Raw genomic sequence first — 27,543 nt, 5'->3', positions numbered from 1 at the left:
AATAGGCCCTTTCTCTAAGCGTTATTAAAGACTTAATTTAAACAAAGCTACAAAAAAATAAATAAAAAATAAAGCTACGAGAGGAGATCACAAAACTAATTTAGAAATGATTTTATAGAGGCAAAAGTGAAACTATAGCACTCTCATTACTTAATGTTCCCGGTTCTACATAAAACAAATACCTAACATTAATTTTTAACAACCTGTGTCTCACAATATATGAACATATGGAATAAATAAAGTACAGACAGCTAATGTTTTTGCTTAAAACTCTGCATGTCAGGAATAGATATTTAAGAAATAGAGATCTTCTGTTAAGAGATTCTGTTAAGATCCCAAATTATTTAAATCTTTTGTAGCAAAACCTCCCCAGAAATGGAGAAACACTCACACAAAATTTCTTGCCTATTTATCAGAAGTTTATTTGCATTATCCCTTTCTCATTTTCTGGCATTGAAAATAATAGTGAAAAAAGTTTTTGCTAGTATTCATTCATATATGAATCTTCATGTCAATTAAATAATTTTCCTGATTTCTAAAATGAGTAATAATACATCTTGGTATCTATGAAGTATGTTTAATGAAGAGATGGAAAACAATAATCCAATACCATCCAAGTCACATATGTTTTAAATAAGCTCAGATAGTTGAATCAGGGTGATAAATTATACTTAAATCTCAAATTTTAATGAGATTGCTGAATTGTTCCCTTAATGACCCATCCATTTTCTTTAGGTTTGGATTATTTCCTGTTCTCTCTTCATAGTACCAACTTACTAACAAATGGTCACCATATGAGATCATATGAAATATGCTTGGGCTATATTTTTGGTAAGCTCTTTGATTTGGTATCTAAATTCCAAAAGTCATTTCTCATGGTTAGTGCATTTAAATGACATTCTCAGGTGCCTCCTTCACACATTGGGTGTTCAATAACAAGGTGTATTAAGAAAGGACCTTAAAGACCAGTAAACTTCAGTTTTAGCCCCTGATAAGGAAGAAACAAATAATTTTAGACAAATCATTTTTAACTTTCATTCTTTGGTCTTCATATTTATAAAATGGAAATGATGAAATCCTATCCACACGATGCACATGTTTGAAATTGTATAATAGATTGAAGCACTCTGGAATAATAGCAGATTGTTTACCAATCTTAATTTTTCAAAATCTTATCCCTGGGTTTGAAATTACTGAAGGCACTTGTGTCTCCTTATTTAAAAGATTTATGCAAGTCTCTTACCAGGGTATACCTCAGTTCCTAAGGTTTCACTTTCCCTCCCCAGGAAACGTATTGATATTTTTAGGTTGTCAAAATAGTAACTTGAAGTCATTAAGATTTGTCACAGATTGTACCAAAGAGTACTTCTGTTGGTAATAGCTTGCTTGAAGTTTACTGGGAAAAATATTAATGATGTCAGATTTATGTTTGATATCTTGGGATATTATAGGATACTGCACTTTATGTAAATCTACATCTTTTATAAAGTTCATTCAAACAAATTTAGAACATGATTTTGAAGGTGGTATGTCTTGTGCAGGGAAATTGTGCTGAAAGAAATTACGGCTTCTCAGATTATCAGAATGTATCCTATTTGTGTACTTCTCTAAATGGAGTAATTAAGAGAATCATTTCATTATTCATAGTTTGGCTTGTGGGGGTTGGAAAAGGAACAAGAAAAATCATAAGACATCCTTAGAACATTTAACACAAAATGTACACATATATAGATCCTGAGATGTTACAACAAATTTTAAAATACATAGATCAACATGATCCAAATGGTTTCCAAGACACTGTTATGGTGATTAAAGAGCCATTATACAGTGCTGAATGGATGTCCACATCGTGCCATGAAAACCCTACTCTGTGTTTCCAAGTTTGAAAGCTAGTCATCCAGAGCAGGGGGCCAGTCAACATCTACAGACTAGAAGGAAGAAACAAGACATTAAAACATATTACTGCTCCAGTAAGCATTTGCTGATAATGCTTATAAACTTAATAGTTTTAATATAACGCAACAGAAGAAACTGCATTTGAAGAACAGTCCTTAAATGCCACAATTCAACACACTCTAAAATCCATATGAGGCCTTGAGATTCTTGGGCCCAAGGTCTGTTTCTGAATTCATAGAGTATTTGGTTCTCAGCCAGTTATCAACTGTACCTTTGAACGATAAGGGACTAGAGTACCTCTGAATTTTGTAAATGTTATTTATGGGTAAAATAGCAAACAAATTCAGGGAGCAAGACCAACTCTCCCTCAGAAGTCTCAGCAACTTTTACTCTTCAGATCATTTTCAACTTCCCATCTTGCATTTAACAAATTCTCAAGCAGTTTATACACATATAGTGTTATTTGTAACCTAGCAACCAAATGAAAAATAAATGAACATGAAAGAGCACCTGGAACTAGAAAAGAATAAATGATCATTGGGTATCATTTCAGAATTTTTGCTTCTTGTAAAATCAAATTTATCTATCTCTACTCACCTGGTTTGGTTCTTCTAGAACAAAATCTTTATATCATAATGAAATTACAGTAGCACACTATTTTTTTCTCCACATACACAATCACATTCTAAGCTTTGCAAGTATGAAATTGCACCTTGTCTTAACTACCCTAGAGGGCCTAATTTGAGAGGAAAATTAAAAAAAAATCCACTGTACCCATGTCTTGTTTTTTTTTTTTGAGACTTAAATTTTAAAACCCAATATGATTTACCAAAAGTGATTTTTTAAAATTAATCTATGAGATACTACCAGAATTAGGAAAATTATGTGTGTGTATTTTTTAGAAATTCCAAGATATTTTGATTCTTTTTCAGAACACAGCCATGTACGTAACCCCCAAATATAGGTTCTTCATGGGTTGTTTTTCATTCCTGAAAACTAAACATTTCAGGACACAATCTTGTATGTGTTAAAAGCAGGGTTCGTTTAAAAAGCTCTCTAGGTGATTTCAATGGACAAACAGGGATGAGGGACACTGGCCTGTGACCCTGATATTCCTAAACTGCTCTAAGAATTAAGATCAAAGAAGGTGAATGCAGTTGAGATTTTCTTTAACAAAATGTTGTCTTCCTCAAAATAAGTCTCACAAGAAGGCTCCCTGCAGCCTTGAAGGTGCTGTCACTGGCTATACTGAAAGGGCTGTAGAAAATCTAATCTGAAAGCACTGAAGAAAACTGCTCGTAAGGTAATAATGCTCCAGTGATCATGTGATTACCATAGCTGTTTTCACCCTAGGCAATTATAGCCACTTCTTTTGATAACATTAATCCCAAGTGCTAAATGCTAGCCTCCTAAAATTACTTTTGTTGGGAGTGGTGTTGGGAGAGGGACCCCCTTCCTCATCAGGTATTTGTCAAGGACACAACTTGTGACTGCCTACTGATGCTCAAATGAGAAAAAATATTTATGGAGAATTGTGTGAAAGACCTATTCATGCCACTCTTCTAAATACTTAAGAATTTAACCTTGTTCCAATTCAGACGATAAGGGCAAAGATTTTGTACCACAACATAGGGGTCCCTGACAGAACTGCTTTTGTTAATAAATGTGGGCTCATCCCATTTTCTATCCCTGTCCTGAATGTATGCTTCTGAGCTGTCTGCCTTAAATTTTCTTTGAAACAAAACAGGTATGGAAATGAACTCTCTCGAGTCCAAAGGACATATGAAGGGCTCTTAAGCTTCATTTCCTTGCTTTAAGCATTTAAGATCTCATGCCGCATGTAAAGCAACTTAGTTAGTAAATTAGCTATATAATTGCAAGGATCATAAATGAGACTTTGTATTTTTAAAAAGATAAAAATTCCAAAGAGTTCCTCCCTGCAATACAATGCCACTGTGAGATTTTGACCATTTTCAAATACCTATTAAGGTGAGTAGTGATAGATACCTGTGTGGCTTAATGCCCCCCCCCAAAAAGGATAACCTTGATTGAATTCAATGTACAAACAGGCATTTCCACAATAAAAGGGTTTACCTCAACATCCAGCTCAAGAATGTCTGCGGTCATATTCATTAGAGAGCCAATGTTCGGCTTGGTTCTCCCAAAGTCTCCGTGTACAAACTCTTTAATGTAGCTGGGATTTGTTTAAGGAAACAATGGAGATAGCTAGGCAGCACCAACTGTTTGGTGAGACTTGATAGGTGAAAGGGAAATGACAGACAAAAGCAGAAATGTTTCAAGGGAGAGGTTATTTCCAAGCTATGACCAGTGATGTGTGTCTTAGAAAATAAGCTCTGGCAAACTGGCTGCCAACAGCAGTTGGCAGCAAACAGCAGGACTTGGCACTAAGAGTCATGACTTTCTTTTTTTCTTTTAGTTCATCTCCAGGTGCCAAAATTTAGCTATGCATTTTTTTAAGATTTTTTTTTTTTAATTTTTAAATAATCCCTACACTCAAGTGTAGAGCTTGAACCCACAACCCCAAGGTCAAGAGTTGCACGCTTCACTGACTGAGCTGGCCAGGCGACCCTGGATGTAGATTTTTTTTTAAGTTTATTTATTTATTTTGAAAGAGTGTGTGTGCATGCATGCAAGCAGGGGCAGGGACAAAGAGAGAGGAGAAAGAGGCTCTGCACTGTCAGCACAAGTCCAGGCGGGGCTTACAACTCACAAACTGTGAGATCATGACCTGAGCTGAAATCAAGAGTTGGACGCTTAACCGACTGAGGTGCCCCTGGTGCCCCTGGATATGGATTTTTTTAAATTAACTGTAGTTCAATGCTAAATAAACAAAACAAACCCTTAGCTATTTTTTATCTGCAACAAATTCCATTTTGTCATCTTTTCAGTCCCATTTTTCAATAATGTCAGCTGGCATCTGCCGGATAAGTTTCCAGAGGGTCACACACACAGTTACCTCAATGATGGCTTTCCTGGTAGGAGTAGAATGGAAGGGACAATGAGAACATTAATTTAGTCTTGATAAGGGCCCTTCAGAAGGATTATTAGAGGACCTAAGTTCTTGTTTGCAACTCTTGCATGGTTAACAAGAGAATTATGTTAATTATTTTTTAAAGGGGCAATTTTGTGTTTCCCTCACAGGTCTTCAAATTACTTATTAAGATTACATTAATATTCCTTATACAGGACTCTACTACAGCTTTGAAAATATTTATCTGGGGGCACCTGGGTGGCTCAGTCGGTTAAGCGTCCGACTTTGGCTCAGGTCATGATCTCACAGTACGTGGGTTCGAGCCCCGTGTCGGGTTCTGTGCTGACAGCTGGCTCAGAGCCTGGAGCCTGCTTTGGATTCTGTGTCTCCCTCTCTCTCCGACCCTCCCCTGCTCACACTGCCTCTCTGTCTCAGAAATAAATTAAAAAAAAAAAAAACATTAAAAATATTTTAAAAATATTTATCTGAAAGATATAATTTTGCTAGCATTAAGTAAAAACTCATTCAGCATTCTGTTGTGTTTTATAAACCAGCACTTAGTATAAAAACTCAATATAATTTGAATAGGAAAAGTAAGTTTATTCTCAGATGATAAATAAAACACTTCCACCACTAACATGCTGATATGATGAAGTTCTGAAGTTTATTCACTCTACTTTCACCAAATGTCTTGACTCAAGGATAAGACACGTAATTATCTAGTAACTGCCTTCTTTACTAAAAACGTAATTACACAACAATTATTCTTTTTTTCTCACTTTCTTTAGAGACTGCTACTTCTGGTTTTTAAAAAAAATTTTTTTAATGTTCATTTACTTTTGAGACCAAGAGAGACAGAGTGCAAGCAAGGGAGGAGCAGAGAGAGCAGGAGACACAGAACTTAAAACAGGCTCCAGGCTCTGAGCTGTCAGCACAGAACCCGCTGCGGGGCTCAAACCCAGGAACCCAGGAACCGTGAGATCATGACCTGAGCCAAAGTTGGTCGCTTAACCAACTGAGCCCCCCAGGCGCCCCTAGAGAATGCTACTTCTGAGTAGCCATGATGCGGGAACATGACCAAAAAGCCCCAGAATAACCAGCTGGTAGGGCCAGAACGGTTCTTATTCATAGCCAGAAAGATGAGGTGTAAGTCAAATGAACTAGTTCAGTGTACTGAGCAGTATATGTGAAAAATTCACATCTGTGTATAACCACACTGTATCTAAAGCTTTACCAAACAGTCTTTCTTGGCTAATCCCTTAAGTTCAGGCACATGGCTAGCCCTAAAAATGTTTTAATAAGATTGAAAAGATATTCCTTTCTTCAAAAGACCACTGCATTTCACCTTAGCACACTAAACCAAAAGCTAGAATTAGGTGAAAAAGAATGGGGAAAAAAACCCCAGGCAACTGATTTCTTTGACACCCCATTCACTTTCCATCTACAGTAGGCAAATGTGCTCCAAAGGTCTGTCCCACTGTGTTCTAAACAGATCATCCCTTAATCCAAACCAAAAAGTTTAAGAGATTTCAAAAGGAAATAACATACACCTCTTTCAGCTTCGCAAATTCTGGTTGCTTCTGGGATGGTGAGGGGCAGGGTGGGGCAGGACGTTGGTGGGGAGAGACAGGCTAATTACAGCAATATGGTGACAATGCTACTTGGTGATTAAAATGACTTTTTTTTTGGCCTTTGATCCATAAGTAGATCACTAGTTTTATTCTAGTTAGGTATTTTATCACTTCATACTATTGGATCACGAAATAATATAAAAACAAGAAACAAATATCAGGAGCACCTTTGAAAAGTAAACTAGAGCTAGGACTATGGCAACTCCCTGATGTGTTTTAACCAGCAACTCAGAGCTAATACAAAACCACACAGGGCAGGGCACAGTATGAACAAGTGCTCATTTGTGGACTGTTCTCTTGTTTTGGGCAAGTGACCAAATAAAATGTAGATTGGTCTGTACGGTAGAGCCACTCTCGTCTACTACCAGCGTTTAACGATCTGAAGCAAGTGCTCCAAATGCTGTAAGGACCCAAATGTCATTATGAAAATGTGACTTGCAAAATGTATGAAGACCCAAATCAATAAGTGAACCAATCAGAAGTGTTTCCTGAGTACTTCCTATGCAGTCGGCCTTGTGTGAGACACTGAGACTGTTTTAAAGTTCACACACTATTGGCTGCTGCCTCGTGTTTTAAAAAGACATTTTGAAAAATACAAATTAAATGGGAACTCCTCCCCTGTGCCCCCAAAGACAGAATTCTCCTCCAACCTAATCCTTACCCTAATTGTTCCTAGATCAAATTGAACTTATCTTCTGGGGCAGCATGAACTCTTCCACTAAGGTTCCACTTAGATTACTGCTGGGTGGAAGGCGAAAGGATACGTGCCAGCTTGAGTCTTCAGGTAGAGGTGGAAATGATGTTCATCCACATAGCGCGTCTCCATGGAGTGAATGATGCGAGTTCTCACAGCCAGGGGCCTCCGATGCAGAACTCGGAGGGGCGTTTTCTGGTCAATCTTTAAGTCCTAGAGGAGGATATGTTATACAACTGTGGAGTCATTTCTGCTGCCCGGGGAACCCTGTCTCAGTACCTCCTTTGTCATCCATGGGTCACGACCGAGGTCTTCTTTGGTGAACCCCATCTATCACTGTCAGGGTAGATACTAGGACTATAATAAATTGTACCCCCTGAGGTCCAGACTCTGTGGAACTTCTCATAACCTAGTCTGTAGTTACTCATTTTCTGGGCCTCAGTATGCCATTAAAAAAAAGGCTTGGAATGGGGCACCTGAGTGGCTCAGTCAGTTAAACTTCTGACTCTTTGATTTTGGCTCTTGGTCATGATCTCACAGTTGGTGGGATCTAGACTCACACTGGGCTCTGTGTTGACAGCTCAGATCCTGCTTGGGAGTCTCTCTCTCTCCCTCTCTCTCTATCCCTCCCCAGCTACTGTGTACTTGTGCTCTCTCTCTCAAAAATAAATGAACATTTTTTTAAAAAAGGCTTTGAAGTCAATGATCCCCAAGGTCTATTTTACTCTAATATTTAATAGATTGTTTAGGACCCTGGAGTTCTAGTCTGCCCTTTACTTTAACAGAGCTCTTCTAGAAGACCTGTTCTTAACCTTTTTTCCCCCTAACCCAACAGATCATCTAACAGTGAGGTGAATGGCTGAGGTGAGAAATGGCTTTTTATAGAAGGTAAGATCTTGGCATCACTGTATGTATGGGCAGTGTGCAAGTTTTAAGGACAACCATATACCTACTCACGAGGTTCTTTTTGTTGTTGTTGTTATATGAAAAGGTATGTCTGGAAAATTAACAGTTACATCATTGGTTAGGGTAGTATTTTCAACATAATAATTACAAAGAAGTGTGAATAATAAACCAGGACCTCTCAGTATTTTAAGCCCAGTTCAAGTTACTGGAGAATAAGAATACTGCATGCCTTTTGACAATTTCGATTTTTTAGGGTCACAGGCTTGTTTTTCTTTACTTAGAGATTTCTTTTTGTCATTAGATATAAATTAAGAAATAGAGATTAATATTGTAAAAAGTCAACTAATTCTATGTTTTAAAAATAGATACTGGACATAACCAGAAATGTAGGTCCAGGAGAACTTTTGAATCTTCTGACATTTCTTGTTGGAACAACTCTTTCCTGCTTTACATGATTTGGGAGCACCTGAAGCCATGCTCAGAGAACAAAGATTTCTGTCTGGTCTCTCCTCTACCAAGTTTTCCACCCAGAAATAAAGAGCAAGTTCTAACAAAGACTACACTTGAAATGGTGTGACTGTTTTGATCATAGCAGTGAGTCAATGGCCCTTCTTAACTCACGGGTTTTATGACTCCATAATTCTTTGATTTTAGAAGCACTTTGGTCTGCTGAGATAGGCTGTCTACCTAAGGTCTGACATTCCTCTGGCCAAAAAGACAAAAAAAGGGACACGGCTGAACTGTCAAGGAATCTGTACAGATACAGGCACCACTGTAGAATACAGAAATAGCTGGCCTTTAAATGAATAACTAAGGAGTACTCTACTTCCCCTTGGACTCGTACTCACTCCCGGTACTAGTCATGGGAGTACTGACTGAGCTGAGAGACCCACCACCGTTTCCAACATAACATTCGATCAGCACACACTCCTGTGTGTTTTGTGTCTCCTTGTTTTCAATAGACAAAAGGAAACCATTTACTTTAACATTACATTCTTCTAGCCCCATTCAGCTGAATTTTCAGAAACATAGACACATACACAGACTACTTCTTTTCCCCCTAGAAATAGGTTACTCTTGAAAAAGAAGAGACAAGTAGTAAATCTGAAGTGACTTTTTCTCAAAAAGGGGCAGGAACTCAGTTCTTCTATTTTTTTTTTCTTAATGTTTATTTTTGAGAGAGCAAGAGCAGAGGAGGAGCAGAGAGAGGGAGACAGAGGATCCAAAGAGGGCTCTGCAATGACAGCAGAGAGCTCCATGTGGGGCTTGAACTCATGAACTGTGAGGTCATGACTTAAGCTGAAGTCAGACCCTCAACCGACTGAGCCACCCAGGTGCCCCTCAGTTTTTCTATTCTTGATGACAACAGGAATATTTGAAATTAGTTTTAACCCCAACACAAAAAAATTATTAGAAGTCAGCTAGTCCCATCAGTCCATTTATGCTATGAACCATAGCTCATTGCTTACTCTGTACCTACAAAAATCATCTTTCACATTATTCAGCATTATTTCTGAATTAGCTCTGAATTGGCCTACCTTCAAACTATGAATCTATTTTCTTTTTAAGTAATCTCTATACCCAGCATGGGGCTTGAACTCACGACCCCAAGATCAAGAGAGTCACATGCTCTACTATCTGAGCCATCCAGGGGCACCTGGAATGAATGAATCTATTTTTAAAATGAGTTTATTTCCCCCCCAGGATTCTGAATGACTTATATGTGTGATGAAGTAGAGGTTTAAAATTTGTTTTAGATATCTTAAGGATATCTGTCTAGAGTTAAACTATCATTATAAAGGCTCCATATAATGGGTTAAAAGCCAAAATGGCTTTTGATATAGACTCATAGAACCTGAGATCTGGAGGACCACTGGGGGTGATCTAGTCAACCCTCCCCCGCCCATATTAGAGATGAACTTGTCTAAGCAGGTGAATGACTCGTATATTTTCACTGAAACACTCATACTATTAACATATTCTGCCCTTCACTTTCTTTCTCATAATGTCATGTGTGTTTCTGTAAGTCATAGGTGTAGACCTATACTTTTTCCCAACAATTTTAGGCATCTATACACAAAATAACATAAATGTGATCACACGCTGCTTTGGTTTTTTTTTAATAGCTTTATAATATTCCAGCTTGTTCTGCCATTTCCTGTTTGAAGGAAGTTTACCTTGCTTCTAGCTGTGGTATTGCTGATTTTTGCCACTTTGAAAAAAGTAAGTAAACATCTTTGTGCACAAATCCTTAAGCCCTGGAGTTTTATTTCTCCAAGACACACTGCCAGTAGTAGAGGGCTAGGTAGAAGACCAATATGTTTTTAATTTTTACAATCATTGCTACAGTGTTTTCCAAAAAAGCTAAAACCTTTACATTTCTACCGACAAAGTATGCAACTAGTCTTCTCCTCCATGCCAACCAATAGGTGCTAGTCTCAGAAGACTAAAGTGAGGTCTTATTGTTACTTTAATCCAAAAGTGGAACATCTTTTCAGATGATTTTTGGCCATTTGTAGCTACTCTTTTTTCAGATGCTTGCTCCTTTGTCTATTTTTCTCTATTGGGTGTTTGTATTTTTCATAATTAGAAATCCTATTTATGGGACCTTTTGCCATACGATTTATGTTCTACATAGTCACAGCTATGTGTGCACAGAGACACACACTTGCGCATATGTTTATTTACTTTTTAAAAAATGTTTAATGTTTATTTTTGAGACAGAGAGAGAGAGAGAGCGAGAGAGAGCGCGCGCGAGAGAGCGCGCACGCATGAGCGGGGGATAGGCAGAGAGAGAGACACACACAGAATCTGAAGCAGGCTCCAGGCTCTGAACTGTCAGCACAGAGTCCAATGCAGGCGGGGCTCAAATCCATGAACTGTGAGATCATGACCTGAGCCAAAGTCAGATGCTTAACTGACTGAGCCACCCAGGTGCCCTCTCATGTGTATGTTTAAACCACAATGTATCACCCAATAAATACTCTTATAGCTTGTTTTCTTCTCCCGAACATTTATCAGGAACATTTTCCTTTGTCAATAAATAGTCATCCACTACATATTTTTTAACAGCTGGTTAGCAGTAGTCCATCATACGGATAAACCATAAGATGAAGTCTGTCTACTCTAGTAGGTCATCTAGATTATTACAAAATATCATCCATTTAAACAATGTTGTGATAACTATACAGACCTCTATGCCCATTTATGCTCATTCCTTGCACTTGAGAGTAAATTATCCTTACAGGAAGAGGTGGGGATAGGTAAGAAGAAATATGCAAAGGAACAGGGAGACCCTTTACAGTGCCATGCTCATGTGAAGGAAAACCTAGCATGTGCCAAAATATTTGTGCTATACATCTATTATCCTTCTTAAAAATTTATAACATGTTGGGGCACCTGGGTGGCTCAGTCGGTGAAGGGTCCAACTTCAGCTCAGGTTATGATCTCACAGTACGTGGTTTTGAGCCCCGCGTTGGACTCTGTGCTAACAGCTGAGCCTGGAGCCTGCTTCTGTCTCCCTCTCTTTACGTCCCTCCCCCACTTGTGTTCTGTCTCTCTCTGTCTCCCCCCTTCAAAAATAAACATTAAAACAAATTCATAACATATTTTACTTATGCACTTAATTTTAGCATCAATTCTATTAGACAATTCTATTTCATATTTCCTTTTTACAGAAGGCCAAATACAATGATAGCACTGCTCACGTTTTCTATGTACCAGAGATACTGTCTAAGTGCTTCACATGACAACTCATTTCATTCTTCTGATTTTACAGATTAAGGAACCGAAGCATAAAGAGGCCAAGCAAGTCTTCCAAAGTCACACAACTAGGAAATGCAGATTCAGGATTTGCATCCAAGCAATCTGTGCCCAGAGGCAGGATCTTAATCACTAGCAATGCTGCCTCTCAAACAGGTTCAATGAATTGCCCAGTCATTCAACCAGTAAATGGCAAAGCCAGGATTTGAAAGTAGATCTCACATTCCCCCAAGCGCATGCTCTATGACTTGCTACTAACAAACTAACAGACAAAGGAATCTTTTATAGGCAATCAAAAAAAAAAAAAATAGCACTTAACTACCTTTATGTCATTTAGGAATGCAATGTCTTTCTTCTGTATGGCTTTATTTGTCCATATTAAGGCACTATAAGATTTGGTCTTTTCTTCTTCACCTTCTTTCATATGTCCTATTGCCTCTCTAAACAAAAATAAGAAAAGAAAGTTTGTCTAAATAGATAAAATACACACAAGCCTTGCCCCAACTTCCCCTTCTTTAAAAATAGCTTTATCAAGATAAAATTTACATACAATTCCCATTTTAACTGTACTATTCAGTGATTTTTTGCATGTTTAGAGAGTTGTATACCTATCACCACAATCTAATTTTAGAATACTTCATTACCCCAAAAGAAAAACTCCATTGCTATTTGTAGTTGCTTCCCATTTCCTGTTTCCCTAGCCCTTAGTGACCACTAATTGACTTTCTGTCTCCGTAGATTTCCCTACTCTGAATATTTCATATAAAATGGAATCATACAATACGTGGTATGTGGTGTCTGGTTTCTTTTACTTCATGTTTTCAAGGTTCGTTTATGTTGGCACAGGTATCAGTATGCTATTCCTTTTTATTACTGAATAATATTCTGTTGTATGGAGATACCATATTCTATCCATGGACATTTGGGTTGTTTCTACTTTTTTGCTATTATGAATAATGCTACTATGAGCATTCATGAAAAAGTCTTTGTGTGGATGTACATTTTCGTTTCTCTTGGGTATAGATCTAGAAGTGGAATTGCTGGGCCATAATGGTAACTCTAAACTGCCCTCCAAAGTAACCATACTTATAATCTCATAGCGATATCTGACAGTTCCAATTTCTCCACATCTTTGCCAGCATTTGGTTTTTCTCTTTTCTATTTGATTATAGCCATCCTAGTGAGGGTAAAGTGGGATATCACTGTGGTTTTGACTTGCCCTTTCCTAATGGCAAATAATATTAAACATTTTTTTTCATGTATTCATGCATTAATTGAATATCCTCTTTGGAGAAATGTCCACTTAATCATCTTCCCTATTTTTAATAGGGCTATTTTCTTATTATTGAGTTGTAAGAGTTCTTTATATCTCCTGGATACAATTCCCTTAACAGATACATGACCTACAACCAAAACTTCCCTTTTGAGTCCATCTCCTGTGAGTCTACCCTTACCTTGTGACAAGCTGCAAGTCACGGACTTGGATTTTGTTAGATGAATTATTAATTTTCTGTAGTAGCAGAAAAAGAAAAACAATTAGCAACCCTAGTTCAGTCACAGAGTTGCAGAAACATGACGATTTCCATGTCATGAAGTGGTTTACCTGCTGAAGTTCCTTAATTTCTTGTGAAGTGAAATGTACTCTATGAGGATTCACCAGCTCAATTGCAAAGGGCCTTCCTGGCAGCACACACCCCGTCATGAAACAGAAACGTGTTGATGGAGTTAACATTTGGGCTAATGCAAGAGGGTTAGGAGGTGTGAAAAACGAGTTGGGCTCTAGAGGACTGAAAGTTTAGTGACATGACTACATCTGGGGGAGGGAAGAATGTGTGAAAAGAATCAAGGGGCTTTTTGAGGGGCTGCTAAACCCCATGACAGGCAAGATGTGAAAATGACTGCTTTCCCAAAGGTCCATGAACAAGCCTGTGTTAATTATAAAATAAAATCCAAGCAAGTGCTAACTAATTTAGTTACACAAAGGTACCGTTATCACACACAGCAATGCCCAGGTATACCAAGCTGAAATCCATCCTCCCAGCCTAATCCACTAGTGAAATGGAAAAGCTGTGATTCCATAAAGGGAAGGAACTATTAACTCTGATCATCTTTCTTGTAATGCAACAATGCAAAACGAGAGAAATGAAGGCTAAGAGAGCAGAATCACTTTTTAAATGAAGATGTGCATTTTGAAAACTGCACTGGTACTGCTGAAATGTTATCAGATGGAACAATTAATAATCAAACTTTTGGAAAAACTCGGCCACCACCCTGTTAGTGCACACAAAATTCCCTTAGAACCTACAAGTATGCAATAAGGATGGCTTCTGAACAAATGAGTCCTGTTAAGACATAATCATATAATTTATAAAGGTAGCTCCATAATTCACAAAGCCTCCTCACTGGGAGAAGCTCTGGGCTGTGCCCACGTTGGTTTTAACTAAGCAACTACAGCGAACCTGCTGTCTGAGGAAGGGTGACAGTCTGAAAGTTAGTTCTAGTCAAGTGATACTGTTGCAATCTTACCATTTCCTAATGTTCTCACATCTACATCTTCTCTTCCAGAGGAGGAAAAATTAAAACCTTTGTAAAGGAGATAAAGAAAAATAATTAGAAACATATTAGCCCTAAGACTTTTCATCCCCACCCTTTGGCAGAAACTCCATTTGTCTTAAACAATCTACAGGAGAACTCCAAGGGACAGTCATAATCCCACCTCTAACCCCAGTCTCTAATAACAATAGCAGTGATAATAAGAAGCACCATTTATTGAGCACTTATATGCTGAGCACTGAGCTAAAATTCTGCATACATTATTTCATTCAATCCTTATTAGAACCTTATGATGTAGCTATTAAATAAAAGAACACCAAGATTCTAAAAGGATAAGTACTTTTCCCAAAGTTGCATGATTAAATGGCTGAGCTAGACATTTCTGATGTCAAAGCCAGACCTTAACTATCAGCTTATGCCATCATCCCACGGGATACCAAAGGCAGAGCACTTTTTAGAGGAAGGCTCCACAACAACCCTGGTCACAAGCCTATGAAAAATCTGTCATTTTATTTCTTTTTTATTTTTTTTTTAATGTTTTATTTATTTCTAGGAGAGAGAGAGAGACAGCGTGAGCAGGGGAGGGTCAGAGAGAGAGGGAGTCACAGACTGAAACAGGCTCCAGGCTCTGAGCTGGCAGTCAGCACAGAGCCTGACGCGGGGCTCGAACCCACGAACTGCGAGATCATGACCTAAGCGAAAGTCGGACGCCCAACCGACTAAGCCACCCAGGCGCCCCTGTCATTTTATTTCTTGAAATGAAAGCAGAAACAAAACAAAGCAGAAAACATTTACTTGAGAATTAAACAATTACATACTGAATTGAAACAAAACAAAGCAGAAAACATTTATTTGAGAATTAAACTCTGTGAAAGGAAGAGGAGGTAAAAAGGGTTTAAACGCGAATTCTTTGTATTAAGCAAACCTAAGCTGGAACCACAACAAAACTAGTGTTCATTCTAAGATAAATGGATCCTCCTAGACTAAAAGCTACAAATATTACAATGGGAAATAGTGTCCAAAAAAGGAGGGGGTGGGGGGGACTGTTGCATCATAACTTTCTGAGATACAAAGCTGACGATTTCACCATCATCACCAGAGCAAACATTACCATAGGTAGGCATTATTCTAAATGTTTCATAGATGTTAACACTATAAGGTAGGTACTATCATTATCCTCATTTTACTTACAAGGAAAACAACACAGACAGGATAGGTAACTTGCCTAGGATCAAGCGGTAGGGCCAGGATTTGAACCAAGCGGTCTGGCTCCAGAGTCTCCTAATCATTGTCTATGCAACACCACCAAAAGACAGGCAGAAGAGTTCAGACTCATGCCCACAGGAAAGCAAGATTGGTCTTCTTGGCTCAGGGATTAGAAAAGCCTGGGACATTTGGAGAACTCTGGACAGACATTAGAGTTTGGTAAAGTTTAAGATCTCTGGACACATATATTAAAGGCTAGAACTCAGACTCACACTCTGATTTATTGATTCAGGAACAAATATCTAGAGGTATGTGCAAGGCACTGTGCTAGATACCAGGAAGATAAACAAGATGGACGCGGTCCTTATCCTCACAGGGCTTAGTGTTTGTGAAGGGATAGAGATTGTAAGATAGTGGGTAGGGCTACGACAGGAAGCATACAGGAAAATTCCTGCACTAAGAGCACAGTTGCAACATGAGCTATGAGATTTGTATTTCTCAATGGTCTAGACACTTGGGAGAGCACAAGATGAGGAAGAACAAGAGGGCTGAGAAGAGCAAATGGGAAAGGTGGAAGGAGGGTGAACATCATTTCAACGGCAGCTTATTTCCCAGGAAAGAGTCTATGTGTAAAGGTCCCATGTAGATTTTAGAAAAAGGAAGTAAAAAAGTCCTATGAAAACTCTGAAACTATGAAAACACTGAAGATTAGCCCTCTTTTTGAAGATACTTAACTGTGAAGAAAGTAGGATTTCACCCTTCCTTCATGTCTAAGATCCTTTTGGCAAGCCAAGGCCAACTCTTTAGAGAACATAGGTTCTGAGCTGCTGTTTGACACGTACTGCCAAGGTAAAGTGGGCTCCTCCCTCCCACAGGGGCCAAAATTATGGGTCTCACAGAGAGGAGCAACCCAGTGCTGGTTAGGTAATAAGGGCCAGACAGCCAAGGTAGGCCTAGAATTTAAGCTGCTAGTTAGGCTCAGAAGTCTGGGTAACATGGGGCACCTGGGTGGCTCAGTCAGCTGAGCATCCAACTCTTGATTTCAGCTCAGGTCATGATCTCATGGTTCATGGTATTAAGCCGCACTATGGGCTCTGCACTGGCAGTGCATAGCCTGCTTATGATCCTCTCTCTCTCTCTCTCTGCCCCTTCTCACTTGTGTTTGTTCTCTCTCTCCCTCTCTCAAAATAAATAAATAACATAAAAAAAGATTTTTAAAAAGTCTGTGTAACTTGTTGGGTGCCTGAGTGGCTCAGTCCACTAAGTGTCCATGTCTTGATGCCAAGATCATGAATTCAAGCCCCTGTTGGGCTCCACACTTAAAAAACAAATATAAATAAATAAAAATGAAAAGAAACCTGGGTAACTTGTGCTGCATTATCACCTAAGAAGTGGCCAAGTAAGCAGCTATGAAAGCCACAGGGTCAGGCTCTTCTTGAGGTGGAGAATACAGGCCACACAAGGAGTGAGATTCTGTGGACCATTAAGTCCCAAAGAACCCTCCATTCCATTTTTGCACTCCATTGTTAATAAAACCCATGGTAACATCAGTAGCTTCCAGTCAGAATCAACAGATTCAAGAGTAGGTAACTAGGGATGGATAGGTAAATGGGGAATGCAGAACGGCATCTGGGAAGCTGTAAGATACTGACTCCCTGGGGCTGTGATTGTCTTATACCTGCCCACCTCTATCTCCAAACCTCCATAATGTCAGGGAACCAGAGGACCCATAGTGACTGAGCCATAACCTGTGACTGATGGGGGAGAAGGGAAAGAACAGGACACACAGAGAGAAGTCTACCAGTGACAGCTAAGTCAGACCAGAAATCTCCAATTCATAAATTAGCCCATAAAACATCCACAACTTCCAGCCCATTAATAAAAAAGAGGTGTAGAAAGGAAGGCTCTTGAGAAGTTCAGAGAAACATTAAATCCAAACAAAGGAAGAAAAATATCTCAAATTTGGACAGTACATCGAGAAATACTTTTGGGGGTGGCACACCTGGGCGGCTCAGTTAGTTAAGCATCAGATTCTTGATTTTGGCTCAGGTCATGATTCCAGGGTTGTGGGATTGAGCCCCATGGGAGGCTCTGTGCTGAGCTGGAGAATGCTTAAGATTCTCTCTCTCTCTCTCTCTCTCTCTCTCTCTCTCTCCTTCCGCCCCTCTCCCCTGCTTGCATGCTCGTTCTCTGTCTCTAAAAATAGATAGATTTTTAGGAATAATAAATAGTAAATAATAGAAAACTCAAAAAATACCTTTGGGGTAATCTTTAAAACTTTATTCATATGCAATCATGAGTAATAGCTAACAACAAAAGGAAACGGAGTTAAGATTTAACTCCTTAATACCTTAAATATTAGGAAATACATGTTTAAAATTTGGTTGAGTATTCATTTTAAAAAAATTTTTAAGTTTACTTATTTATGTTGAGAGTGACAGAGACAGCACAAGTGGGGGAGGGGCAGAAAGAGAGGGAGAGAAAGAGAATCCCAAGCAGGTTCTGCACTGCCAGCACAGAGCCCAACATGGGGCTCGAACCCATGAACCATGAGATCATAACCTGAATCAAAACCAAGAGTCAGACTCTTAACCAACTAAGCCACCCAAGTGCCCTTTCTTTTTTTAAAGATTTTCTCTACACCCAATGTGGGGCTCATACTCACAACCCCTAGATCAAGAGTCATATGCTTTACTGACTGGGCCAGCCAGGTGCCCCCAGATGAGTTTTCTAAATTTACATTATGCCTTGTCTTATACCCATAAGCCTGTGAGTTCCTTTTATTCAAAGGAACAGATATTTCAAAAACAAAAACAAAAACAAAAACAAAACCAAGTGCAAGAATGATCAGGAACTATTAGCAGTTTAGCTAGTATGTAGTGGCCCTCATACCCAGGGCACACAGATGATGGGCCTGAAAAATGGACAGAGGCTAGATGATTAAAGCCTCAGAAGATCAAGTTCAGTAGTTTGGATTTTATCCTGCATGTACTCATCGGCGAGTTTTCAGTAGGGAAATAATGTGACAGATATTTATTCAGTAAGTGAAATAATAAATGTATTAGGGAAAAGTTTCTTAACACAGTGACTTTGAGAGTGTGTCAACATTTACTACTCATTAACCAGGGGATTAGCAAATCAATAATATGATGTGCCAGTTTGAAGTGACTGAGAAACAAGTTTATATTTCCCACTTAGGGGAAGGGACCTTTATATGAGTAGCTAAACTGCCTCATATAATACTGCTTATTTTTAGAGCGGTGAAAAACATAGAGGTACATCAGTCAGAACCATCTTCACAGAGTTGTCCCACGTGAAGTACAGAAATAACAAGTAATATACCTGAGATACACAGGGTTAGCAAATTGATGCTATCAGTCAGGCATTTCAAACAACCAATTTTATCCCCTGACAAGGAGCCAGTTAGCACTGAGGCCCAGAGGTCTGCTTTTTCTCAAGCTGTTCTTAATAAATTTCCTCAGGACACAATTACAGATCCTAAAGACCCAGTACGCTTCATTTTCAGTTTGGAGATAATTTTCCCCCCTCAAATGGAAAATGAAAGCAAGCTAACTTCATGAAAGATTGCAAGGGGGAAACATAGCTGTTTCAGAGCCTCCTGGCAGCCCTATTGGCAGTGGGGCCTTCCTTGAGACCCAAATAATCAAAATTGAAAGTTTCTTGAATCATCTTATACAAAGAGAGTAAGGTGGCTACAAAAAGGGTTTGAAAGAGACTTTTTTTTACTAAAGCTTAATTTTTACTTCTTTATAACTTGGATAAATCTTACTAGATAACCAGTAGGTAAAAGCTCATGGCAATATCCCAGAGTCTTTTTTAAAAAATATTTTATTTATTTATTTTGAGAGAGAGAGAGAATACACACACACACAAGCAGAGAAGGGGCAGAGGAAGAGGGAGGGGGAGAGAGAGACTCCCAAGCAGCCTCCATATTGTCAGTGCAGAGCCCTATATGGGGCTTGAACTCAGTCTGTGAGATCATGACCTGAGCTGAGATCAAGAGTTGGATACTTAACTGAGTCATCCAGGCACCCCTCTATCCCAGAGTCTTTACTGCTGAGATTTTGGAAAACGTTAGGTTGCTAGGTTAATTTCCTATTCATTCAGTCTTCTGAATGACTAGTCCTTCTTCTTAAGGACCCTTAAAAAGAGAGTCCACCTACCGGAGAGACAACAAATTATAAAAGAGGGATGTAGTTTAAAGTGCTTTTCTTCCTTACTGACAAGCCAGAGAGGTGGAAGGAACAGCCGCATCTCATCTCAATCATCTGCTTGCCATTCCTAAAGCAGGCTTGTCTTAAGGTTTTTCAGAGAGAATAGATATCTAGTTGGTTCCTCAAAAAAGGTGTTGTAATTATGCTAGGAAACCCACTTTAAAGTAAATCAATCATTACTTATTGCTGACAGTTTTTCCTGATGTACAACATGACTTCCTGCAATTGAAATCTTAGCTGCTTCCCTCTAGTCTAATTCTAGGTGAAATCACAGGCTCTATGTGGTCTGCGACCTGACAGACCTACTGAGACAGAGAAAACAGAAACCTGGCAGGATCTGACTCATCCCACAAACCTGGGCTCATTAACATCTAGAAAATTAAAATAGAACATAACTATCATGAAGTCTTTGTAAAATGGTAGCTGTTGACCTGTTTTCTCTAGGCCTGAACTTTATTCCAGGACATTTTCCCAGTTAAGCTGGGGAAGCTAGGCATTTGCCAGTGATTATTCTCAAACAAGAACTGGATGTGGAAGTTGCGTTTTAATTTCCTCATATTCCCCCCCAAAGAGGCCAAGTCTGAGGTGTCCCAAGGTCAGAACTTAAGTGCATTCACTTAAAATAGTTTCAGTGGTTTTGAATTTGCTCAGGAAAGAACAGTCATCTTGAGAGAGGAAAGAAATCCTTGGCTCAACTCCAGCCCAAGTCAGAGGTGCTCAGGACATGGTGACCCCTGTTCATGAGACGCTGCCAGGCAAGAAGTCCAGATCTGGTGCTTTACAACATTTAGAAACCTTTCCTGCAACCTCAAAGAAATCTATTCATGAACGACAATGTACTTAAAATATCAATATTATAACACTTACTCTCGGCTTTGAATACTGCCAAAAGATGATCTGAAATTAATTCTTCCACGGAAGATTCCAGCTTCCTTTCTCCATCAATTATCCAAGGAGTTTGTGGTAGATTCCTGGAATATTTATTATACCTCCCTGCCAAAGAAACATAAGGTAGCCCAGATGGAATGGTATAATTAACACAACAGGATAAAACAACTATATATTGAGCGCAAATATCCTAGGTGCCATGATACAAAGCAAGGTTTGCCCTTCAACTAACTTACAGTCTAATCTGGGGAGCCAGCACACAGACACATAAATATTTAAATTAAAAGATTTAGGGTAACAATAGAAGAGATGGCTAAAGACATGGTATAAATCATCAGATGAGCTCTAAAGGAATTATGCAATATATTTATTAATCTGATTGGATGACTGAACAAGTTATATTATGGGACACACCAAGGATCATTATAAAAAAACCCAGCAGCTACTGTTTTTATGCCTGATTAATAATACTTTTAATGCAATACTCGGTGATAATATATTCAAAAGAGTTCAAATATGGGAAATTTTGAAGTTTAATTAAAAACAATAAAACAAAAAACAACTCTGACAGAAAATGATTCACTGCTTTATGAAGAAAGCTGCACTAAGGCAGGTAGCTCTCATTACCACAGGGCAGGGTATTACAGTTAAGACTACGGAGCAATTTCATCTCAGCCATTACTAGGAAATAGATGTAGCTTTCAAAACAAAAACTATCTGCTAGGTTACCTCTTGGGAAGGTCAATGAAACAACTATTTTTAAACAATTTTTTATTTTTAAGCAGAAGCTCAATCTTCAGTCATTTTGCAGATAATACAATTATTCTTTCAAGTTTGCTTTTATGCTTTCTGTGATTATGTTTTCTCCTGATCAGTTTCAGGTCTCTGCATCTACCCATATTTCTATGGGTATTGGTCACCTCTGATGGAAACTATTAGAACTTAAGAAGTGTCATTTCCCTTTGGCATGGCATTTTAAATAACCAATCTGAGTGGACCTTGAGAATACATATAGAACCTAAAATAAGCTTGACTATCAGTCCTAGTTCTCAAAAGAGTTAATTAACCAGAACCTGGTAACAAAAATAAATAAAAAGGAAACAGAGGAGGAGTGACTTGAGTTTTCAGAAAGGAGAGTAAGTTGATAGTGTAAGTATATTCTAGACTAAATATTTTACCAGCCACAAAAACAGCACCATGAGCACACTCAATTTCAAGAACAGTGCATACAGCCTTTGGTGAGTTTGGAGGACAAGGAAACTGCCTGCAAAACAAAATAAATTTTACAGCTACTATTTTCCAGAAAAGATATTGAACCACATAACTAGGATGAATCAGCATTGTCTGAGACACACGGAACCCGAGTCTCTCATGGACTAAGCCACTCCCTAACTCTAAGTTTCAACATCATAAGGATCGTATAGGCCTCAAGTACGTTTTAACACATGAGACTGACACAAAGTCAGTCAGGGTTCTGCTACTACCTTTCACTCAGGAGGCTGCACGTTCCCAGATGATAATTTCTAACAGCCTTGAGATCTGAGAGAAAAACCCATATTTATGAAGCAGAAGCCCCTCCAGGTTCTTTAGCCATTTTGCTATATCCATGAACACTTGGTGCCGGCTTAACAAATCCTTAATCATTTGGGTAAAACTGATAATCCCACCTGTGGGGAGGGTCTCCACCAGTTTTCTCTCTTTCTCTTTCTCATTCCACCTATGACCTCGGGAATTAGATCACAGGGCCAGAAAAAGTGGAATGTGGCAGACTTTGCCCTTTAAATTAAGAAACTTCAATCTGCGGACAGACAGGAAAGAGCAATACAGGGCTTTATTTTCTGTCTACCATCTGGGAACTTCCAAAGCCCTGGATTGGAGTCTATGTGTAAATGCCTTGATGTAGACTGACTCCAAACGCTTGGCTTGAAAATTTCATACAGTTTCCTAAGATGTCTTAACAAAAAAAGTCACTTAGAATCTCAGGAACCATTGCTTGTAAAGAGAGGCTGACTTTACTTTCTAAAATTTAATGTAAGTATTTCCATTTTCTGAGACTCACTTTTAGTTAATAAAATATTTAAAACCTTCCTCATAACTTTATTGTTTGAAATTTATTCAAGGATATCCTGGAAAGATAACCACGATAATATTTTATTAAATAAAATGAATACAATGAGAATGAAAATATAAGGTTTATTGTATTTCAGCATATTTTAACAAGTGAAGGGCCTTTTTCTCCCTCTTCTGCAGATGGACAATACTCAAAATGCAGGATGAGGGATGTAATGGGACCAGCTCTGGGCTGGAGAGGCAGGAGCCCAGGCTTTAAGCCTGCTCTATTATCCAGGTGAAATGTTAGGCAAGTCAACTCCCTCAACATCCTCTTTTAAAGATAAGGAAGTTAGATTTGATTCATAAATTCAAATACCAGTTCAATAAACAATTACTGAACTCCAGTACATGCCAGGTACTGAGCCAGAGATTTGGGGATATAATAATGACTAAGATACAATCATCGTCCCTGAAATATATCCAGTGTTGTTTTAGAGACTGGATGTTAGATTATCTCTAACATTCTCTTTATTCTAAAATTCCATGATGCCGCCATGTTTCTATACTTCTACTCACTTGCGGAAATCCTCTTCTTTTATCTTATTCAACGCTTTCATAACTGCCATTCTAGTGAACACTGACTATATAAGGTAAAATGAAAAGAAAAGACATTTTATCACTGAGACAAGAAAACATCAGAGGTAAAACACAGAACACTGTTGGAGAAATTACATCATTTTAAAGGAGAGAAATACTTAATAGCTTCAAGAAGGTAAAACATAAGCATTCATACCATCAGTTCTCCCCACAACCCTTCTTTTAAATCTAGTAGATCTAGCAGAACAATTTGGCAGTTGGTTGCCAGGCTAAGAGGTAAAGAGAGCCAACTAGCCCATCCTGGTATCTAACAACTCAACATTACTCGCCAGCCACAAGGCAAGAAAACAAATCCATTGTAACAGAAGGGCATCTACAACAAATGTCCCACTATGGGTTTTTTTAAATAAGAGGAGTCAAACCGTATGGTACATACACTAGAACAAATTAGCATATATATTCATGGCTTACTATGATAAATCACAATTTTCTCTTCTGTTTTGTAAAATTATGCTTGACTAAAAAGAGGCACAAAGTATGCCTCTCAAGAGTTTATCATCAAATGAATGATTTTCTAAATCATATTTTGGAAAACCCCAAAGTATAGGGTTAAAACTGAAAATTAAGTGCCTATTTGTTAAGATATGAAATCTTAAGCATAAAAGAATCTCAAAAGGTCATTTAATTTACTCTCAGCAATTAGATGGGAAAATGGCCAAATGGCCATATCTGTGACGCTTTGACAACAATTTCCTTGTTCTACAATTCGGTGCTAGTACCTATATATTTCCTCAAAGATAACAAATAATAAAATGAGATCTTCAATATAAACATGGCTACAGGTCATTCGGGCAGGGCTTTCCAACTGGTATGGCAAAGCAATGAGCTACAGTTGTGCCAAGACATGGAGCCCTTGAATTCACAAGGGCCAAAAACCCCTGCTTCCAAATTAGAGCAACTTGTTAACCTCAGGGTGCTGAACAAACATGGTAATGTTCTACGTGTATCATGATGTGAGAAAGGTGGGAAGCAGTGCTTTAGACTTTCTTTGCATTTGTAATTATTTCTGCATAGGGAATTTGACAAATCGTGCCAACTCTGTCTCCTATCCCTCAACTCTTCCTCTCCCCCGCTACCCCCTGGTTCCAAAAGGCTCAGCAACCAGTCAAAGCAAGAGTAAAGACTAACAGATGTATCTTTGGCAATAAACTTACATTCTTTTTTTTCTTTTCTTTTTTTCTTTTAGACCATGTGCATGCATGCATGTGAGAAGGGGAGGGGCAGAGGGAGGGAGAAAGAGAGAACCCCAAGTGGGATTCACATAGTCAGTGTAGAGCTCGTGGAGTTTGAATGCACAAACCTTGAGATTATGACTTGAGCCAAAATCTAGAGTCAGACACTTAACCAACTAAGCCACCCAGGCACCCCAGAAGAGAGAATCTTAAGCAGGCTCTATGCTCAGTTTGGAGCCCGATGTGGGGTTTGATCCCACGGCCCTGGGACCATGACCTAAGCCAAAGTCAAGAATCAGACGCTTAATTGACTGAACCACCTAGGTGCCCAAAACTTACATTATTTTTAACAACCATACAGTAAAATAGATGTTAGTAAAAGTAATGCCTGAGTATCTACATAAAATCAGCTAAGTATCTGTGGCATGAAAGCTTGCCAATATCATTGTCTTGCCATTCTATCCTGGCATAGCAGAAACTAAAAACACATGCTAACTAATTTGCTCATTGACATGAAAACCAGCTCACATCAAATAAAGGGTAGTTTGTATAAATGCCCATTTGCAAATGTAGCCTGAAATAGGCATATTAATTCAGATTGTCCTAAGTAAAATAATTCATTTTGGATTATATTTCTTAAATGCCAAGTCCTAGAAAATGAGTATTAGACAAAAGTTTGGAATGCTAATCATTAACATGGATTTTCCCCAATGATGTAATTTTGGGAATAAAACCTAAAAGTCGAATTTCCCCAAACGGGTAACAGTAACATGATTGAAACACTGGTTCTAAATTTAACAACACCAGGGAGACAACCCAAACAGTGACACAAATATGAAAATGTTTGTGTTATGACTTCCGAGCTAGAGGCAAAGGTGTTCAGAGTTGAAAAAAATAAAAATAGCTGTAGCAAATGGAAATATTTAAAGATACATTGCCAACATTTCTAACGCATATCATTTTGCTGTTACTTTGAATATTCAGCTCAGATAAAACTCATTAAAGAATAAAAAGGAGGAATCCTTACCTGTTTGTTTTTGGCTGGCTTGAAGCAATCAGGGCATATCGCACGTCTAAGTAAAATTCAAGTTAATAAAAAAAAAGTTAATGAGTTTATTTTGGGGTGAATAGCACTCAAATCTATTTTATATGACATCGCTGCTAAACTCAGGATATCAGGAGCAGACAAAATGAACCTCTACACCAGATCTATTGGTTTAATCTACTAAAACAGGACAAGTTACAAAGAGGACTGTTTCATGAAAACGAAAAGCATTAACAATGTTACACAATTGACATTGTTGTTTACGTAGCAACTTACAGGAAGTGGCAATCCTCAACTGTTTCTGGGTGAGCAAAGATCACACTCACTTCAAACAAGCTCTAAAAATTATAAAGACAGTTTAAAAATGAGCAAAAGGAAACCAACATCTAACCACTTATGAATGGAAATAGAAATTAACTCTCATAGACTGGCTCAGAAAACGAATGAGAAGGAAAACTGGAATACTACTCTTCTCAAGTCAGCTTGTTCACAGGGCAGCTGGAAAGGAAACAATTTTGGTTTTTTTTTCTTTTTGTGTTTTTCACTTCAAAGCTCAATCATTAGTGATTCTATCAAAAAAATTTTTAACAAATTTTAAAATAAATTTGTATGATTTTTGTGCATGTATATAAATTCGATGTGAACATGAAAGAGAATTCAGGGAACTGGAAAGAGATAACTGAAAGAATTGTTCCTGTCAATATTATAATTAGAATTATTAGCAAGGCAAAAGCATTTTATTCACATGCTTAAAATCTCTGTACAAGGCTTTGCTTTTTTATTTTTTTTTTTGGTTTAAGGCTTTATTTTTAAGTGCTCAACCTTCTTAATGGATTTAAATTTTAAAAAAGAAATCTTAGTTTTTTATCACAAAAATGATATATACAATTATAAAATAATCAAACACAGAATGGATTTTTAATCCCACACCACTGAGGTAGAATGTAGTAATAGTTTGGCGTGTTTCCTTCTAGCTATTTTTATAGTATAAATGTAAATGTATATACTTCTTGAGATATTAAACATATTGGAAAATTTATTTAATTAAAATATCATAGACATCTTTTCAACTCTAGAGACTGTTAGACATTTAAGTTGTTAGGTTTTCTGTTATTAAAAAATGCGACAATGAACATCCTTGCATACAAAATAAGCGTAATTTCACACTCTATATACATGAATCTCCACAGAGAACAAAATTCCACATTGAGAAAAACAAATGCCATACCATGTAACAATTTAACCTTCTTTACTGAATATTTCTATATTTATTGATTGCATTGGATTGTCAGCAAGCCTATCAGCTACTCTAGAATCACAATAATGAATAGCTAGTGTTTTTTTTCTCTCTCTAATCTACAAAGTAAAATTAAAATTACAAGACATTCCTTTTACTCAAGAAAACTTCACTCATTCTGAATCTATTAGAACACTTGCATCTTTTTGTTTTCTATTTTCTGTTCTCACTGGTTCAACATGTAAAATTACTTATGCTTCAAAACTGAAGTTTGAGGTAAAAATATTTTGCATCAATAACTTCTCTAATTTCCAAAGTACTTTCATTACCTCATTTCCTCTCTGTGTATGTGTGAAGTGGTTTTATTCTCTATTCTATCAGTATTCAGTTTAAAGGACAGAGTTTATTCATACTAACAGAGGGAAACAGAGCTATGAATTTTTCTGAATGGTGAAAATTTTTTTAACTATTTAGCTTTAAAAAATGGTTTTGTGATTTTACTTGAGTAGGGGTGTATCTGATATTCAGGGAATTTCCTTCAAGCAAAATGATAAAGCTATGAGGCCATACTATTAAAATCTAATTTAAGGGAAGCTGGAAATATGTCCTGTTTCCAC

The 27,543-nt window shown here is 38.0% G+C and overlaps 1 protein-coding gene across 4 annotated transcripts in view; it reads right to left on the bottom strand.

Moving 5' to 3' along the window:
- Positions 1–215: 215 nt before the first annotated feature.
- The window catches only part of PUS10 (pseudouridine synthase 10), a 73,846-nt gene continuing 46,518 nt past the window's right edge, over positions 216–27,543 (bottom strand). For 3 of the 4 annotated variants that reach the window (XM_039240334.1, XM_039240333.1, XM_039240335.1), the window contains exons 7-18: positions 25,966–26,027; positions 25,672–25,717; positions 23,392–23,456; positions 21,942–22,027; positions 20,743–20,868; positions 14,408–14,464; positions 13,485–13,561; positions 13,336–13,391; positions 12,204–12,321; positions 7,284–7,426; positions 3,991–4,090; positions 216–1,928 (exon numbers count right to left, since the gene is read on the bottom strand). In XM_039240334.1, the coding sequence (XP_039096265.1) occupies positions 1,890–1,928; positions 3,991–4,090; positions 7,284–7,426; positions 12,204–12,321; positions 13,336–13,391; positions 13,485–13,561; positions 14,408–14,464; positions 20,743–20,868; positions 21,942–22,027; positions 23,392–23,456; positions 25,672–25,717; positions 25,966–26,027 (975 nt within the window). In that variant the 3' untranslated portion in view covers positions 216–1,889. Of the gene's footprint in view, positions 2,367–3,990; positions 4,091–7,283; positions 7,427–12,203; positions 12,322–13,335; positions 13,392–13,484; positions 13,562–14,407; positions 14,465–20,742; positions 20,869–21,941; positions 22,028–23,391; positions 23,457–25,671; positions 25,718–25,965; positions 26,028–27,543 lie in introns of all 4 variants that reach the window. The other variant, XM_039240336.1, reaches the window with a different exon arrangement.

Source organism: Hyaena hyaena, unplaced genomic scaffold, assembly GCF_003009895.1.
Source record: "Hyaena hyaena isolate Hyena2069 unplaced genomic scaffold, ASM300989v1 scaffold_173, whole genome shotgun sequence".
Taxonomy (NCBI): Eukaryota; Metazoa; Chordata; class Mammalia; order Carnivora; family Hyaenidae; genus Hyaena; species Hyaena hyaena.
This window is presented reverse-complemented; position numbering and strand designations above follow the sequence as displayed.